The 17,935-nt window shown below is 37.3% G+C and overlaps 1 protein-coding gene across 10 annotated transcripts in view; it reads right to left on the bottom strand.

Annotated features, from left to right (window-relative positions):
• Positions 1-651: 651 nt before the first annotated feature.
• Positions 652-17,935, bottom strand: part of LOC105464243 (ATRX chromatin remodeler) — a 284,777-nt gene continuing 267,493 nt past the window's right edge. For all 10 annotated transcript variants that reach the window (XM_011711962.2, XM_011711997.2, XM_011711976.3 and 7 more), the window contains 4 exons: positions 17,329-17,454; positions 16,490-16,585; positions 15,874-16,002; positions 652-3,567 (listed from right to left, as the gene is read on the bottom strand). In XM_011711962.2, coding sequence (XP_011710264.2) covers positions 3,289-3,567; positions 15,874-16,002; positions 16,490-16,585; positions 17,329-17,454 — 630 coding nt within the window. In that variant the 3' untranslated portion in view covers positions 652-3,288. The remainder of the gene's footprint in view (positions 3,568-15,873; positions 16,003-16,489; positions 16,586-17,328; positions 17,455-17,935) is intronic.

Below are 17,935 nucleotides of genomic sequence, written 5' to 3'. Positions count from 1 at the left end.
TAGCCAAGTCACTTGAGACTGAGTCTGGTGAAATAAAATAGTAATACCCTGAACATAATTTTTAGTATAATAGACATGTAAAAGGATTGACCTGTTTTACTGTTGAATAAGTCTCTATAGCCTCACAACGTTACCCTCAAAAGAAACAAGGGCTACCGGGAGAGATATGTAACTGCTCTTAAATTTTGTTTGGGGCACATAAATATGGATCTGATTTTATGATAATGGAGGGAAAATGAACATAGCTAAGGGAAGGCTATAAAATATTCAGCTTCTTTGGAGGCCAGATAATAAGGTTTCCATCTACCTGCTATAGCTTCTGAATGGTAAGCAGCTTTTCTATCAAGTGTGGGTTGGTAGCCCTGCTTGACTTAAAATGAGTGTTACAGTTGTTGGGAAACAGGAAATGGGGCTGGATTACACAAAGACATCCAAAACTAACACAAACACACATGGGCTTCCTGGTATGTAAATTCTCTTTGAGATTAGAGATCTCCCTTTACAGAATTTAGTATAACAGATTCAATAACCAAACTTTGTGACCTCTCAATATTAAATAACTAAATGTGCAAAAGAACCACCATTATATAGGATAACAAAAGCTATACATTTTCTATGAAACATGTGCACATATTTTCAAAGCTGTGAAAATACAATAAAGAGCACGACACATTTTGGTCACTTTATTAAATGACATTAAATAGTTTAAGTTTCAACTACTAAACAGCACTTTGAATGGTGAAAACACAGATAGTATATTGTCATACTTGAATGCTTTTCTTTAAAAACACAATTCCAGTCCTTATATATATTACAAAACAGCCTTAAAGGAAGAAGTGACATCTTTTCTACAGTACTTAAGATACTCAATACAGAACTGAAAAGCAGTCTAACAGAAACAAAGGCAAGTCTTCACAGCTGTATGATTTCAGCAGCCAAAGCTGGATGATGGACTGAAACATTACTATACAACTGGGACAAAACATATACAATATCACAATACTAAGCAAAAACGCTTTACACCCAAAGAAATAAAACAGGTTACAAAATGTGGAGAATTTAGCAGGCAAAACTGTATTACAAGCAACATTTTAAATCATCATTTTTAATCCATTGCAACTATTTAAAACATCTAAAACAAATATAAAAATGAGCCTTTTAGTATTTTATTGACGTGATTTTTTTGTCTTTAAATATTTGTTAAAGCTTGATGTTATACTCAAAGTACATATTATGTAGCTAAAATGTCAAGTGAGAAGAGTGTATACAAAGTGGTCCAAGTTTTATTTCAAACTCTGATTTCCAATTAATCCTTCTAAGTATTATTCTTTAAGTTATAGTTTCATCCATGGTGAAAAAGGTTTAGAAGGTTGCCTAAAATTTTCACATCTATGTCTTTGAGTAAATAATTAGACCGTGTTGAAAATTCCCAGGTCTAGTAAATCAGGTTTAAAATATTCTGAACTTGTAGAAATACCAACTGATAACAGTTGGCCAGAGTGTACTGCCTTCAAATATTTCTCATAAATCTTGTCTTTTTCATTATTTCTAAAGTAAATACACACCTGCCCCACCCAATTAAATAAATCTGATTACATGGCTAGCATAATATCTAAATATACAGAATTTATTAGTGATATTTCATCATGGGAAGGTGGGGGGGAGGGGCGTGGATCCACCAAACCTCACAAATTCTGTATCACAATCCTAGTGCTCTTGGATGTTTTACCACTAGTTCTTCCAAGATAAAAATGGCAATCTCTTAATCATCCAAACAACTCAAAGCAGTTTTAGCTAATGTTAAACTCATTCTAATCCAGTGATACCTAAAGCAAAGCCTACACCCAGTTTTCTTTTTTTTTTTTTTCTGGAATTCTTAAGCTGTTTCACTACCTGTTATATCATCATCTCAAAATGGTTTTGCCATGTTGAGTTGACTCCCATAGTCAAAAACAATGTTTTCTTTAAGAATTCAAGTAATCAAAATTGTACATGAATAAAATTATAGGTCATTTTTACAGAACTGGATTAAGAAAAAATAAAATGTAATACATTTTCTAGTAAAACTTCTAGTAAAGGGGTATTGGATGAATTAATTTTGATTTAATAATTGCCTCATGATCTAAAGAAAAAACAACTCTGACACAATTTTTAAAAATGTAAGGAAACTGGGGTAAAAGAACATGATGAGAGAAAAGAAGCGCATAGAAGCCAGTGATTCTTATCTTTCAGAGGAATTATTTCGCAATACTGATAGTACTGGGAATTGTTAAAGCACATTCCTCATGTGAACTTAAAGTCAGCAATGGTTCTGCCATTTTGATGTTGTTTATAAAACAGGGTGTGAACCTAACAACCACAACTTCAGTGTTAACCTCCTAAAATGCTAGAACTTGATTTTCTAAGTCCACATCCCACTGCCAGCAACAGGATGAAGCACTAGCACTGGCACCATGCAGTTAAGAGATGTGCTTTATATTCGTGCCAGGAGAGAGAAAATTCATGTGTGGAAGATAATCCACAACCCTGAAATTTTACCAGTAATTATTTCAGCACATATAACTGAAAATAAAAAATGGCAGAAGGACTAAAGAAGAAAAAGGAATTCTCTTCTTAGGCTATACTTAAGGCTGTTTATACAATGCTAAGATAACTGTAAGACTCCTCCAACTTTTCGAGCAGTAGTATTTAAGAATATTGCACACAATTCTGTGTCAAAGATAACCCTCAGTTTCTAACTTTCAGTCACAGAGACAATAAAAAGCAGGAGCCCAGTTTCAGACTTCAGTCAAAAGAACATTAAAACCATTTCAATCACTTTAATCAAGAAATGGATTAAGTACAAAAGTATTTCATAACTTGAGGAATCAACTCTAAGAACTCAGCTGTGTGTTTTTCTATGTAAAGAATGAATATATAAATCTTTATTCTTTCCTAAATTTATTAACTTTATGACAATTTTATGGTTGCTAAAAGCAGGCATAAAAATTTAGAGAGGAAATCTGTGGAGCTGTTACTATTATGGAAGAAGGATTTGTTTTCACTGAAAACAATTTGAAATATCTTCTGTACTCAATGTGTGTAAGAAGATTCTAGGCAACATCACTGACAAATGTCAGGAAGAAATGGTATGCCCTATTTTTTAAAAAAAAGTAAAACTAATATGGAAGATTGGCATTTAAGGGGACCAAACTATTTATACAGTTGAGTTCTGTTAAGTCATTGATTCCTAAAAAAATAAAAGATCTTTCTATGATTTTAACAATCCATTAAGCTTTTAGTGCAAAATCACATTGATTTCCCTTGGGAAGGTCCTGGATTTTTGCTTCTCATTGGGGGTGGTGCACGCTGTAATGGTGGTGGCTGCATACCACCAGCCACTGGCTGATACATTCCTCTCATATCAATCTGCTGGTAGTTAGAAGGATTCATGATCAAATTTGGAGGCTTTGGCATCATGAGGTGACCCAGTGTTGCTTGTTGATAAGTCATTTGTTGCTGTTGCTGCTGATTGTACTGCTGCTGGAGCCTTCTGTTCATAAGTATTCGCTGAACACAGCTGATTAACTATAGAGAAAAAATGGGAGTCGTTACAAGTGCATGACCTGTCTCAAAAGAGGTATCAAGTTTTGACTTAAAATCAATTTGTTAAGGGGGTACCATACCAAAAGGAAAATACATTATTGTTATCACCATTACTAATTTGATGGCATTCACAGGACCATTACTGTAGAAACCAGTTAGTAAGACCATTTAGGGCTAAATTCTCTTAATGTCTTGACTATTATATTGCAAGCAGCATTTAGGTTAGTTGCCGTAGTAATGTGTTCTGTACTGTGAATAGTCTCAAGTATTAGTTACAACACTTTTTGTTAAGACTCCTTTCTTTGTCATTCTTTTGAGTATTTCACATGATGACAGACAAACATTTTAGTGACAAACACCAAAGGGAAAGGCACTTGCAGTAGGAATAATTCTGACCTGGAATGTCTCAAGTTTCCTAATATAATGTAAAACCACATAACCTTGCAGTACCTTCTAAGTAAAACATATGCCACAGAAATAGATTCCCTGGTGTCAACAGTTGAAATTTCCAGGTATAAGGCAGAAGGCTGGCAAACAACTGTGTTGGGAAACATTATCAAGGATCCTGGAATACGGTACCCTTTTAAAGAATTATAGAGCTTAGTTAGCTCTACTTTTTATTCTCAAATTAAACACACTGATAAGTATACTACTGTTTCGAGGTTGTTTAACAATGCCAAATGTGACTGGAGGCAGAGCAAGATGGCTGAATAGAAGCCTCCACTAATCGTCCTCTCTGAAGGAACTCCCAATTCAAAAACTATCTGCAATAAAATCACCTTCATGAGAACCAAAAATCAGGTAAGCAATCACTGTACCAGATTTTAACTTCATATCACTGAAAGAGGCACTAAAGAGGTTAGGAAAGACAGTCTTTAACTGCCAATGCCAACCCTCACTCATCCCCTGGCAGCAGGCGCGTGGCAGGGAGAGAGAATCTGTGTGCTTGCAGGACAGAGTACAGTGATTGTGGGACTGCATTGGAACTCAGTGCTGCCCTGTCACAGTGAAAAGAAACATCAGGCAGAACTCAGCCGGCACCCACAGAGGGAGCATTTACACCAGCCACAGCCAGAGGGAAATCACCTATCCCAGCAGGCAGAACCTGAGTTCCGACAAGCTTTGCCACTGTGGACTAAAGAGTCCTGGGGGCCTAAATAAACCTGAAAGGCAATCTAGGCCACCAAGACTCCAAGTCCTGTGCTGGGCTGAAAGCCAGTGGACTTGGGGGGCACATGACCTAGTGAGACAACAGCCAGGGTGGCCAGAAGATTCCTTCTGCCACACCTTCGCAAACCCCGGGCAGCACAGCTCACAGCTCCAGGACAGACTCTTTCCTTTTGCTTGAGGAGAGGAGAGGGAAGAGTAAAGAAGACTTTGTCTTGCAGCTTGAATATCACCTCAGCCACAGTAGGATAGGGCACCAGGCAGAGTCCTGAGGCCCCTGTTTCAGGCCCTAGCTCCTGGATGACATTTCCAGACATACCCTGGGCCAGAGGAAACTCGTTCTCTTGAAGGAAATGACTCAATCCTGGCAGGATTCAACATCTGTTGTCTAAAGAGCCCTTTTGGGCCCTGAATAATCAGCAGTGGTACCCAGACAGTACTTGCAGTGGGTCTTCAGTGAGACTCAGAGACATGCTATCTTCAGGTGTGACATAGCACATTCCCAGCTGTGGACACTATGGGAAGAGACTTCTGCTTGAGAAAAGAAGAGGAAATAGTAAAGAGGACTTTGACATACAGCTTAGGTACCAGCTCAGCCACAGTGGGCTAGGGTACCAAGCAGACCCTCGGGGACCCTAATTCCAGGCCTTGGCTTTTGGATGGCATTTCTGGACCTTCCCTGGGCTAGAGGGGAGCCCACTGCCCAGAAGAGAGAGACATAGTCCTGGTAGCATTTACCACAAGCTGACTGAAGAGCCCTTGGACCCTGAGTGAACATCAGCAATAGCCAGGTAATACCTGCTGTGGGCCTGGGATACTAGTGATCACAGGGACAGACTCCTTTGCTTGTGGAAAGGGGAGGGAAGGGTAGAAAGGATTTTGTCTTATGGCTTGGGTGCCAGCTCAGCTGAAGTAGAATAGAGCTCCAGGCAGATTCCTAAACATTCTGACTCCAGGCCCTGGATCTTGGATAGCATCTTGGGACAGGCCTAGGGCTGGGGGAAATTTGCAGCCCAGAAGGGAAGAACACAAGAGCTTTGCCACCTGCTGAATGTGGAGCCTTAGAGCCTTGAGCAAACAAAGGCGGAGGCCAGGCAGTAGTTACTGTGGATCTTGGGTGAGACCCACTGCTGTGCAGGTTTCAGGTCTAACCCAGTGTGGTCCCCGTGAAGGGAACCAGAGGGGTGGTTGTGTCACCTCTCCACCAGCTTTCCAGACAGCTTAGCACAGACAGAGAGAGATTCTGTTTGGGAGAAAGTAAGGGAAGAGAACAAGAATCTCTGCCTGGTAATCCAGACAGTTCTTCCAGATCTTATCGAAGACCACCAAGGCGGTAGCTCTATGAGTCTACAAGACTACAACAGTCATAGCATTACCCAGTTTGGGATGCCTTCCAGTGCAGATACAGATGGAGTGACCAAGAACTTAGATCACAATATCTATCTCCCTTTGAATACCTAGAAAGCCTTCCCAGGAAGGATGGGTACAAACAAGGCTAGATTACAAAGATTATAATAAATACCTAACTCTTCAATGCCCAGACACGAATCAATGTCCACAACCATCAAGACCATCCAGGAAACACGACATCACCAAACGAACTAAATAAGTCCTAAGGGACCAATCCTGGAGAGACAGATACATGTGAATATATGTGACAGAGAATTCAAAATAGGTGTCTTGAGGAAATTCATGAAACTCAAGATAATATGGAGAAGAAACTGATAATCCCATCAGATAAATTTCATAAAGATATTGAAATAATTTAAAAGAATCAAGTAGAAATCCTGGAGTCAAAAAATGCAATTGACATACTAAAGAATGTATTAAGAGTCTCTTAATAGCAGAACTGATCAAGGAGAAGAAAGAATTAGTGAGCTTGAAGACAGGTTATTTGAAAATGTACCATCAGAAGAGACTAAAGAAAAATGAACAAAAAACAATGAAGCACATCTACAAGATCTAGAAAATAGCCTCAAATGGGTAAATCTAAGAGTTATTGGCCTTAAAGAGGAGGCAGAGAGACAGATAGGGTATAAAGTTTATTCAAAAGGATAACAACAGAGAATTTCCCAAACCTAGAGAAAACTATCAATATTCAAGAAAAAGAAGGTTATGCAACACCAAGCACATTTAACCCAATGAAGACTACCTCCCACCATTTAATAATCAAACTCTCAACGGTCAAGGATAAAGAAAGGATCCTAAATGCAGCAAGAGAAAGGAAACAACATACAAAGGAGCTCCAATACATCTGGCAGTAGACTTTTCAGTAGAAAACTTACAGTCCAGGAGAGAGTGACATGAGATATTTAAAGGGGTAAAGGAACAAACAAACAAACAAACAACTTTTAACCTAGAAGAATATATCTGGTGAAAATATCCTTCAAAAGCGAAGGAGAAATAAAGACCTTCCCACACAAACAGAAACTGAGGAATTTCAATACCAAACCTGTCCTACAAGAAATACTAAAGGGAGTTTCTCAGTCTGAAAAAAAGGATGTTAATGAACAATGAAAAATTACATGAAGGTATAAAACTCACCGGCAAAAGAACATTAGTTTTCTCTTTGTTTGTACTTTATTTGCTTGTTTATGCAATCAGTGTTATCATCAGCTTAAAATGATGTATTATATTATTTGCAAGCCTCATGGGAACTTCAAATAAACAAACATACAACAGATAAACAAAAAACTATCAGCAAGAAATCATACCAGGCGTGGTGGCTCAGGCCTGTGATCCCAGCACTTTGGGAGGCCAAGGTGGGCGGATCACCTGAGGTCACGAGTTCAAGACCAGCCTGGTCAACATGGTGAAACCCTGTCTCTAGTAAAGATGCAAAAATTAGCTGCGCGTGGTGGCGGGTGCTTATAATTCCAGCTACTTAGGAGGCTAAGGCAGGAGAATTGCTCAAACCCCGGAAGGCAGAGATTGCAGTAAGCTGAGATCACGCCACTGCACTCCAGCCTGGGTGACACAGTGAAACTCCATCTCAAAATAATAATAATAAAAAGAAACTAAAACATACAACCACAGAAAATTGCCTTAACTAAAAGGAAGACAGGAAGGAAGAAAAGAAGGAAGAGAGGGATCACAAAACAACCAGAAAACAAATAACAAAATGGCAGGAGTAAGTCCTAACTTATCAAGAATAATGGGGTTGGAGGCTGGGCGCAGTGGCTCACGCCTGTAATCCCAGCACTTTGGGACGCCGAGCGGGAGGATCACAGGTCAGGAGATTGAGACCATCCTGGTTAACATGGTGAAACCCCATCTCTACTAAAAATACAAAAAATTAGCCCGGCGTAGTGGTGGGTGCCTGTAGTCCCAGCTACTCGGGAGGCTGAGGGAGGAGAATGGTGTGAACCTGGGAGGCGGAGCTTGCAGTGAGCCCAGATTGCACCACTGTACTCCAGCCTGGGTGACAGAGTGAGACTCTGTTTCCAAAAAAAAAAAAAAAAAAAAAAGAATAATGGGGTTGGGCAAGATGGATGACTAGATGCATCAAGGTGGAAAAGCTGCCACCGAAAGACAACGATGACTGGCACACTCCTAACAGATCTTCAGAGACAAGGCAATGAGAGTGGATGGAGGGAAGACACAGAAGCTTGGTTGAAGGAGGAGGAAGCTGGGAATCCTGAATGGGGCTACTGCACACCAGGACTGGTTCCTGGCCCACAAGAACTCCAGGGGAATGAGTGAGTTGAACTGGCAAGAAGCAACTGGCTCTTGCCTCGGGCCTCTGGAATTCCGGCAGGAGACCCACAGCCAATATTATAATGAATGGGCAAAAGCTGCAAATATTCCTCTTGAAAACTGGCACAAGACAAGGATGCCCTCTATCACCACTCCTATTCAACATAGTATTAGAAGTCCTGGGCAGAGCAATCAGGTGACAGAAAGAAATAAAGGTCATCCAAATAGGAAGAGAGAAAGTCAAACTATCACAGTATGCAAATGACATCATTCTGTATCTAGAAAACTCTAGTCTTGGCCCAAAAAGCTTCGTAAGCTGATAAACAACTTCAGCAATATCGCAGGGTACAAAATCAATGTACAAAAATCAGTAGCATTCCTACACACCAACAAAAGTCAAGTAAAGAGGCAAATCAGGCATGCAATCCCATTCACAACCGCCACAAAAAGAATAAAATACCTAGGAATACAGCTAACCAGGGAGGTAAAAGGTCTCTACAGTCTTTTGGAGTACAAGACTCCAAAGAAATTAGAGATGACAAAACAAATGGAAAAACATTCCATGCTCACGGATAGGAAGAATCAATATTGTTGAAATGGTCATATTGCCCAAAGCAATTTATACATTCAATGCTATTCCTATCAAACTACTAATGATATTCTTCATAAACTAGACAAAATTATTTTAAAATTCATATGGAACAACAACAACAAAAAAGGCTGAATAGCCAAGGCAATCCTAAGCAAAATGAACAAAGCTGGAGGCATTATGCTATACAACTTCAAACTATACTACAGAGCTACAGTAACCAAAACAGTGTGGTACTGGTACAAAAAACACACACAGACCAATGGAACTGAATAGGGAGCTCAGAAATAAGGCCACACACCTACAACCATCTGATCTTTGACAAAGCTGACAAAAACAAGTAATGGGGAAAGGACTCCCTATTCAATAAACAGTGCTGGGGTAATTGGCTAGCCATAAACTGGACCCCCTCCTTACGCCATATACAAATTATCAACTCAAGATGCATTAAAGACTTAAATGTAAACCCCAAAACTATAAAAACCCTGGAAGACAACCTAAGCAATATAATTCTGGATATAGGAACGGGCAAAGATTTCATGATGAAGATGCCAAAAACAATTGCAACAAAAGCAAAAATGGACAAATGAGATCCAACTAAACTAAAGAGCTTCTGCACAGCAAAGGAAACCATTGACAGAGTAGAGAGACAACCTACAGATTTGCAGAAAAGTTTTGCAAACTATCCATCTAACAACTAATAACCATTATCTATAAGGAACTTAAAGAAATATACAGGAAAATAACAACCACATTAAAAAGTGGGCAAAGGACATAAACAGACACTTTGCAAAAGAAAACACGCACATGGCCAACAATCATATGAAAAAAAGCTCAACATCACTGATCATTAGAGAAATGCAAATCAAAACCACAATGAGATACCTTACACCAGTCAGAATAGCCATTATTAAAAGTCAAAAGATGCTGGTGAGTTGTAGAGAAAAAGGAATGCTTATACACTGTTGGTGGGAGTGTTAATTAGTTCATCCATTGTGGAAAGCAGTGTGGCAGTTCCTCAAAGAGCTAAAAACAGAACTACCATTCAACCCTGCAATCCTATTACTGGGTATAAACTCAAAGGAATATACATTGTTCTATTATAATGACACTGTATATGTTCATTGCAGCACTATCCACAAAAGCAAAAACATGGAATAAAGCTAAATGCCTATCAATGGTAGACTGGATAAAGAAAATGTGGAAATAAAAAATAAAAATAAAGAAAAAGTTCAGGAGGGGTAAAAAAAAAAAAATCCATGTGTGTAAAGGTGTATTCTAAATGTGCCTTTCTTCCTGATACCTACAGTGACTGAAGCTCTAGATACATGTGCCCTCTGCCTACTCGTACTCATGTCCCCTTATAAGGCATTCATTATGGAATGCCCTATTATCAAGTTCCACAGCAAAAATTGAGATGTTGCATCCTGTGATTTCCAAACCTCAGCTAGCAGAGCCATAGCCTGCTACTACTGCCTCTGCATTTGGTTTATTGAATGCAGCTCATCACAAAGAGTCTGACAAATTCAACATGTTATAGACAACTAGAGCTTTTCGTATTCCAACAGCAGCTGACTCAACTATTAGAAATCTCAGAGATCAAAAATCTACTTTCTAACTCTCGGTTAGAGCCCAGACCTCAGCACACATCTTCAAGACTGCTGTCAATCTATTTATTTAATTTTATTAATATACTTTATAAACCTAACAATAAGTACAAGATCATGTCCTCTGCAGGAACATGGATGGAGCTGGAGGCCATTATCCTTAGCAAACTAATGCAGGAACAGGAAACCAAATACCATATGTTTACACTAATAAGTGGGAGCTAAATGATGAGAACACATGAACACATAGAGGGCAATAACAGATACTGGTGCTGACCAGAGGTTGGAGGCTGAGAGGAGGGAGATGATCAGGAAAAATAACTTATGGGTGCTAGGATTAATACCTGGGTGACAAAATAATCTGCACAACAAACCCATGACACAGATTTACCTATATAACAAACCTGTACATGTATCCATGAACTTAAAATGAAAGTTTAAAAAAAGAATAACAGTGAATATAAATGGACTAAACTCTACAATCAAAAGACATATAGTACCTGAATGGATTTTTAAAAAAGACCCAACCATCTGTTTCCTATAAGAAATACATTGTACCTATAAAGACACATATAAAGTGAAAATAAAGGGATGAAAAAAGATATTTCATGAAAATGGAAACCAAAAAAGAGCAGGACTAGCAATACTTACATCAGACAAAATAGATTTCAAGACAAAAAATATAAACAGAGACAAAGATGGTCATTTGTAAATATATGTGCACCCAACACTGGAGCACCAGATATAAAAAAGCAAATATTATTAGAGCTGAATAGAGAGACAGACCCCAAAATAATAATAGCTGAAGACATCGACACCTCAACTTTACACATTGGACAGATCATCCAGACAGAAAATCAACAAAAAAACCAATGGACTTATTCTGCACTATAGACCAAATAGATATTTACAGGATTTTTCATTCAATGGTCACAGAATATACATTCTTTTCCTTGGCACATAAATCATTCTCAAGGAAAGACCATATATTAGGCCACAAAACAAGTCTTAAAACATTCAAACAAATGAAATCATATCAAGTTTCTTCTCTGACCACATGGAATAAAACTAGAAAACAACAACAAGAGGAATTTTTGAAACTATATAAACACATGAAAATTGAACAATATGCTCCTGAATGACCAGTGGGTCAAATAAGACATTAAGAGGAAAATTGAAAATTTTCTTAAAACAAATGATAAAGGAAACACAACATACAAAAACCTATGGGATACAGCAAAGGCATTACTAAGAGAAAAGTTTACAGCTCTAAGTGCGTACATCAGAAAAGAAAAAAAACTTCAATTAAACACCTACCAACGCATCTTAAAAAGAACTAGAAAAACAAAAGAAAACAAAACCCCAGATTAGTAAAATAAATAATAAAGATCAGTGCAGAAATAAATACAAAGTTGGTTTTTTTGAGAAGATAAACAAAATGGACAAACCATTAGCCAGACTAAGAAAAAGAAGGGGCTGGGCGCAGTGGCTCATGCCTGTAATGCCAGCACTTTGGGAGGCTGAGGCGGGCGGATCACGAGGTCAGGAGATCGAGACCATCCTGGCTAACATGGTGAAACCCGTCTCTACTAAAAATACAAAAAATTAGCCGGGCGTGGTGGCGGGTGCCTGTAGTCCCAGCTCTCGAGAGGCCGAGGCAGGAGAATGGTGTGAACCCAGGAGGTGGAGCTTGCAGTGAGCCGAGATCGGGCCACTGCACTCCAGCTTGGACGATAGAGCAAGACTCCGTCTCAAAAAAAAAGAAGATTCAAATAAATAAAATCAGAGATAAAAAAGTAGATATTAAAACTGATACCAAAGAAATTCAAAGGAGCATTAGAGGGTCCTATGACAAACTACATGCAAACAATTGGAAAACCTAGAAGAAATGGATAAATTCCAAGACACATACAATCTACCAAGATTGAAACACTAAGAAATCCAAAATCTGAAACAGACCAGTAACAAGTAGCGAGATTAGAGCTGTAATAAAAAGTCTTGCAGCAAAGAAAAGCCTGGAAACCAATATCTTCACTGCTGAATTTTACCAAACGTTTAAAGAAGAACTAATACCAATCTTCCTCAAACTACTGTGACAAGGAGAGGAGGAGGGAATACTTCAAACACATTCTATAAGGCCAGTAACACCCTGATACCAAAATCAGACAGACACATCAAAAAAAGAAAACTACAGGGCAATATCTGAGATAAACATTCATGCAAAAATCCGCAACAAAATACTAGTAAACACAATTCAATAACACATTAAAAAGGTGTTGAACATGACCAAGTGGGATTTATCCAAGGGCTTCAAGGATGATTTAACATATGCAAATCAATCAACGTGATACATCAAATAACAGAATGAAGGACAAAAACCATATGATAATTTCAACTGATGCTGAAAAAACATTTGATAATATTCAACATCCCTTCATGATATAAATCCTCAAAAAACCGGTTATAGAAGGAACATACCTCAACACAATAAAACCCATATATTGACAGATTCACAGCCAGTATCATACTCAATGGGGAAAAAAGTGAAAGAGTCTCCTCTAAAAATTGGAACACAACAAGGACGCCAGCTTTTACCACTGTTATTCAACATAGTTCTGGAAGTCATAGCTAGAGCAATCAGACAAGAGAAAGAAATAAAGGGCATTCCAGTTGGAAAAGAAGAAGTCAAATTATCCTGTTTGCAAATGATATGATCTGGTATTTGGAAAAACCTAAAGACTACACCAAAAATATTTTAGAACTGATAAACAAACTTAGTAAAGTGGCAGCATACAAAATCAGCAGCATTTCTAAATGCCAGCAGTGAATAATCTGAAAAAGAAATTGAGAAAATAATTCCATTTACAGTAGCCACAGTCAAAATTAAATATCTAGGAATAAACTTAACGAAAGTAAAAGATGTCTACAACGAAAACTACACAATGCTGATGAAAGAAATGGAAGAGGGTACAAAAAAATGAGAAGATATTCCATGTTCATGAATTGGACAAATTAACATTGTTAAAATGTCCATATACCCAAAGCAATCTATAGATACAATGCAATCCCTCTCAATATACCAATGACATTCTTCACAGAAATAAAAAAAAAAAAATCCTGAAATTCTCATGGAACCACAAAAGACCCAGAATAGGCAAAGCTGTAGTGAGCAAAAAGAACAAAACTGGGGGAATCATATTACCTGACTTCAAATTATACTATAGAGCTACAGTAACCAAAACAGCATGGTACTGGCATACAAACAGACACACAGACCAAGAGAACAGAAGACAGAACCCAGAAACAAATCCACACACCAGTGAACTCATTTGTGGCACAGGTGCCATGAACATGCATTGGAGATAGGACAGTCTCATTCATAAATGGTGCTGTGGAAGCTGGATATCCATACACAGAACAATGAAAAAAGACCCCTATCTCTTGCCATATACAACATTCAAATCAAAATGAATTAAAGACTTAAATCTGAGACCTCAAACTATGAATCCGCTACAGAAAAACATTGGGCAAACTGTCCAGGACATTGAACTGGCAAGGATTTCTTGAGTAATATCTCACAAGTACAGGCAACCAAAGAAAAAATGGACAAACAGGATACCATTAAGTTAAAAAGCTTCTGCATAGCAAAGGAAACAATCAACAATGCGAAGAGACAACCCACAGAATGCGAGAAAATATTTGCAAGCCTTCCAATTGACAAGGGATTAATAACCAGAATATATAAGGAGCTCAAACAACTGCATAGAAAAAGAAATCTAATAATCAGATTTAAAAATGGGCAAACATTTCTCAAAAGAAGACATATGAATGGCAAACAGGCACAAGAAAAGGTACTCAACATCATCAATCATTAGATAATGCAAATCAACACTACAATGAGAGGCTGGGCATGGTCCTCACACCTGTAATCCAAACACTTTGGGAGGCTGAGGTCGGAGGATTGCTTAAGACCAAGAGTTTGAGACCAGCCTGGGAAATATAGTGAGACCTTGTCTCTAGAAAACCAACCAACCAAACAAACAAAAAAGACAATGAAATATCATCTTACCCCAGTTAAAATGGCCTTTACCCAAAAGACAGGCAATAATTAATATTGGTGAGGATGTGGAGAAAAGGGAATTTGCGTACACTGTTGTTAGCAACGTATATTAATACAAGCACTATGGAGAACAGTTTGGAGGTTCCTCAGAAAACTAAAAATAGAGGTACTATATGATTCACCAATCCCACTGCTAGGTCTATACCCAAAAGAAAGGAAATCAGTATATTGAAGAGGTATCTGCACTCTCATGTTTATTGTAGCACTGTTTACAATATTAAGACTTGGAAGCAACCTAAGTATCAACCAACAGATGAATGAACAAAGAATACATGGTACATATACACAATGGAGTACTATTCAGCCATAAAAAAGAACGAGGTACTGCCATTTGCAATAACATGCATGGAACTGGAGATCATTATGTTAAGTGAAATAAGCCAGGCATAGAAAGACAAAGTTCACATGTTCTCACTTATTTCTGGAAGCTAAAAACTAAAACAATCGAATGGGGATAGAAAATAGAATGGCTGCGAAGGGTAGCAGGGACTGGGGTAATGGGGGATGGTTAGTTAATAGGTACAAAAGTATAGTTAGAATGAATAAGATCTAGTATTTGATACCACAACAGGGTAACTACAGTCAAAAATAATTTATTGCACATTTAAAAATAACTAGAAGAGTATAACTGGATTGTTTATAACACAAAGAAAGGATAAATGCTTGAGGTGACAGATATCCTTTACCCTGATGTGATTATTATGCACTGTATACCTGTATCAATATACCTTATGTGCCCCAAAAATATATATACCTATTATATACTCACAAAAATTAAAAGTTAAATAAAATACAAATGGCAAATGTGGTAAAACTCTGGCAAAAATTCCTATGTAGATGTTCAGAATATATGAGAAATAAAATTACATGGACTAGATCCTATGTAAACTTCAAGGATTCCCATTTAGGTAGCTGTTGCATTTTTGTAACAAAATATATTACTTTTACTTGACATTCCTGGGTTTTTTACATTTCTTCCAGAATTATCAATGACTATCCATCCCTCCATAGTAGGAATAATTACTGATGTAGATGTCATACAAACTTATTATTATAAATTCAAGAAAATTAAACATAACCTAGAAATAGTCAGAAGTCAGAATTCTTACCATCTGTTGTTTTGTCAATACATCATTGTAGATTGCTTCTCTTCGTTTAACATCAAGCTCCTGGCTGGCTTGTCTACTTAATGCTAACGCCTGTACTTGGGCCTCTGAGAGATTCATGTTCTCCTTCCACTAAAAGAAAAATTTTCTATTTACTCCTTATTACTGTACAATTGAAGAAAAAATAATTAAAGTATTTTAAGATATTTGGGATTTTCCAAGGTCCCCCCCGCTTTCGTTTATTCTTTTCTAAAGAAAAGCATGGTGCAAAACAGGGTATTAAGTTGTTCACTGCTATACCTGGGCTGGCTATCTCTGGAATGAAACAATAATTTAGATTTAATTTGTGCAACTGGTAATTAAAATGTTTATGTAAACAATGCATACATTTCCATGTTTGATTTCTCAATTCTTACATTTTATCCATTTCTCTTTTGTGCCAACATCTATGTAAAATTGCTGGGTTACCGTTTGGCACTATTATCCATCCATTTTACCAGTATTTTACTATTGCAAATCAATTTATAAGATGGAAACAATTAAAAATTTTTAAAAATGGCAGTAGGGGGTAGAGGGCACAAATTTGAGGTTGGAATAAGACAATTGCCAATTAGCTTACTACAGCTGAAATTATATCTTCAAGAGGTTGAATCCTCACTGCTGTCACACTGTTTGTTGCTTCTACAACTTTTTCTCTTCCTTGATTAATGAGGTCCTAGAAGAATGCAAGAAATAAGTTATATAAGGCAGAAAGACAGCATAGTGTTAAAGTATAGGAATCCTTCCATTTGCCAATTTATAGCAGTTGGTTTTAAAACTCTTTAAATAATTGAAGAGAACAGAAAAATTCAGTATCAATAAAGTGGAATAAAACATACCAATGCTCAAAGAGTCTTGTTAGGAAGATTAAAAGTTTGAGTTTTATCACACCAATAATTTAATAATTTAGATGAATCCATAAGCACATTTTATAATGTGTTTCAGATTCAATTAAGTCATTATTGGTATAATAAAAATCCAATCTTTCCTATTTAATTTACAATTGATTCTAGCTTTAAATCATTTATTTCATAATATTGGGCATTATATATTTAATTGTACATCTATAATGCACTTGAATAGAAATTAATGAGTATATTTATCTTACTTTCAAACAGTAAGATAGCAATTTATTATAAATATTTTATAACTGAAGAAGGTGCTACTTCCCAAGCCAGTCAGCAGCCCTATTGTTTCTTAATTAAAATAATTCAAACTACATTAATTCACCGACTGATTCCTTTGTGCTCTGAACAAACCACATTTTACAACATTATGTTGGTTCAAAACAGTCAACAAATAAAATAAAAATTTATTGGTCTATTCAGGGGTAATCTTTTGGAGAATGAACCCTCAACAACAAGGCACTTGAAACTGCCTTTAATTCATGTTAAACTACTTTTGTACTTCACAACTCACCTCCAGCTGTTGATTACTCATTGCTGACAGGGCTCCCAAATTGAAAGGAATATAAGGAGTTTGAGAGTTGAAACTGACAGGGGGTAAATTGGTCCCAGTTGGTATGTTGAAACGCATGGTCAGTCCCTAAAAACAAAAAAATTACGCACTTTTCACATTGTGATTTAAAACTTGAAATTCTACATCACCTACTGGTTTAGAAAAGACTCCACATTCTCAGATCCAGGAAATTATTAACACTCTTCCACACACAAACAAAACACCCTTTTAACCCGAAACCAAGATCTTATTACATGGAAAGTTTTAACCCCTAAAGGTGTACTTTTTTTTATGATAATTCCCACAGAATGGGGGCAACTCAAAAGAATTCTGATGAGACTCTGAACATCACATTAATGTTAAAGAGGTTTGGTACAATAAGTTAGGAGTTTGAAAAGGATTCAGGTATTAGGATAAGGTTTCTCATGCTCAGGCACACTTTTGCTCAAGTGGGTTGATGTTTAAAACAGACATAGAAGGATCTTAAATAAAGCTGCTGCTGGAGCAAATGGCATTAATTTCTAATAATGAAATATTTTTGTGTTCTGATATTCAGCCAAAATTTAGA

This window comes from Macaca nemestrina, chromosome X (genome assembly GCF_043159975.1).
Source record: "Macaca nemestrina isolate mMacNem1 chromosome X, mMacNem.hap1, whole genome shotgun sequence".
NCBI lineage: Eukaryota > Metazoa > Chordata > Mammalia > Primates > Cercopithecidae > Macaca > Macaca nemestrina.
This window is presented reverse-complemented; position numbering and strand designations above follow the sequence as displayed.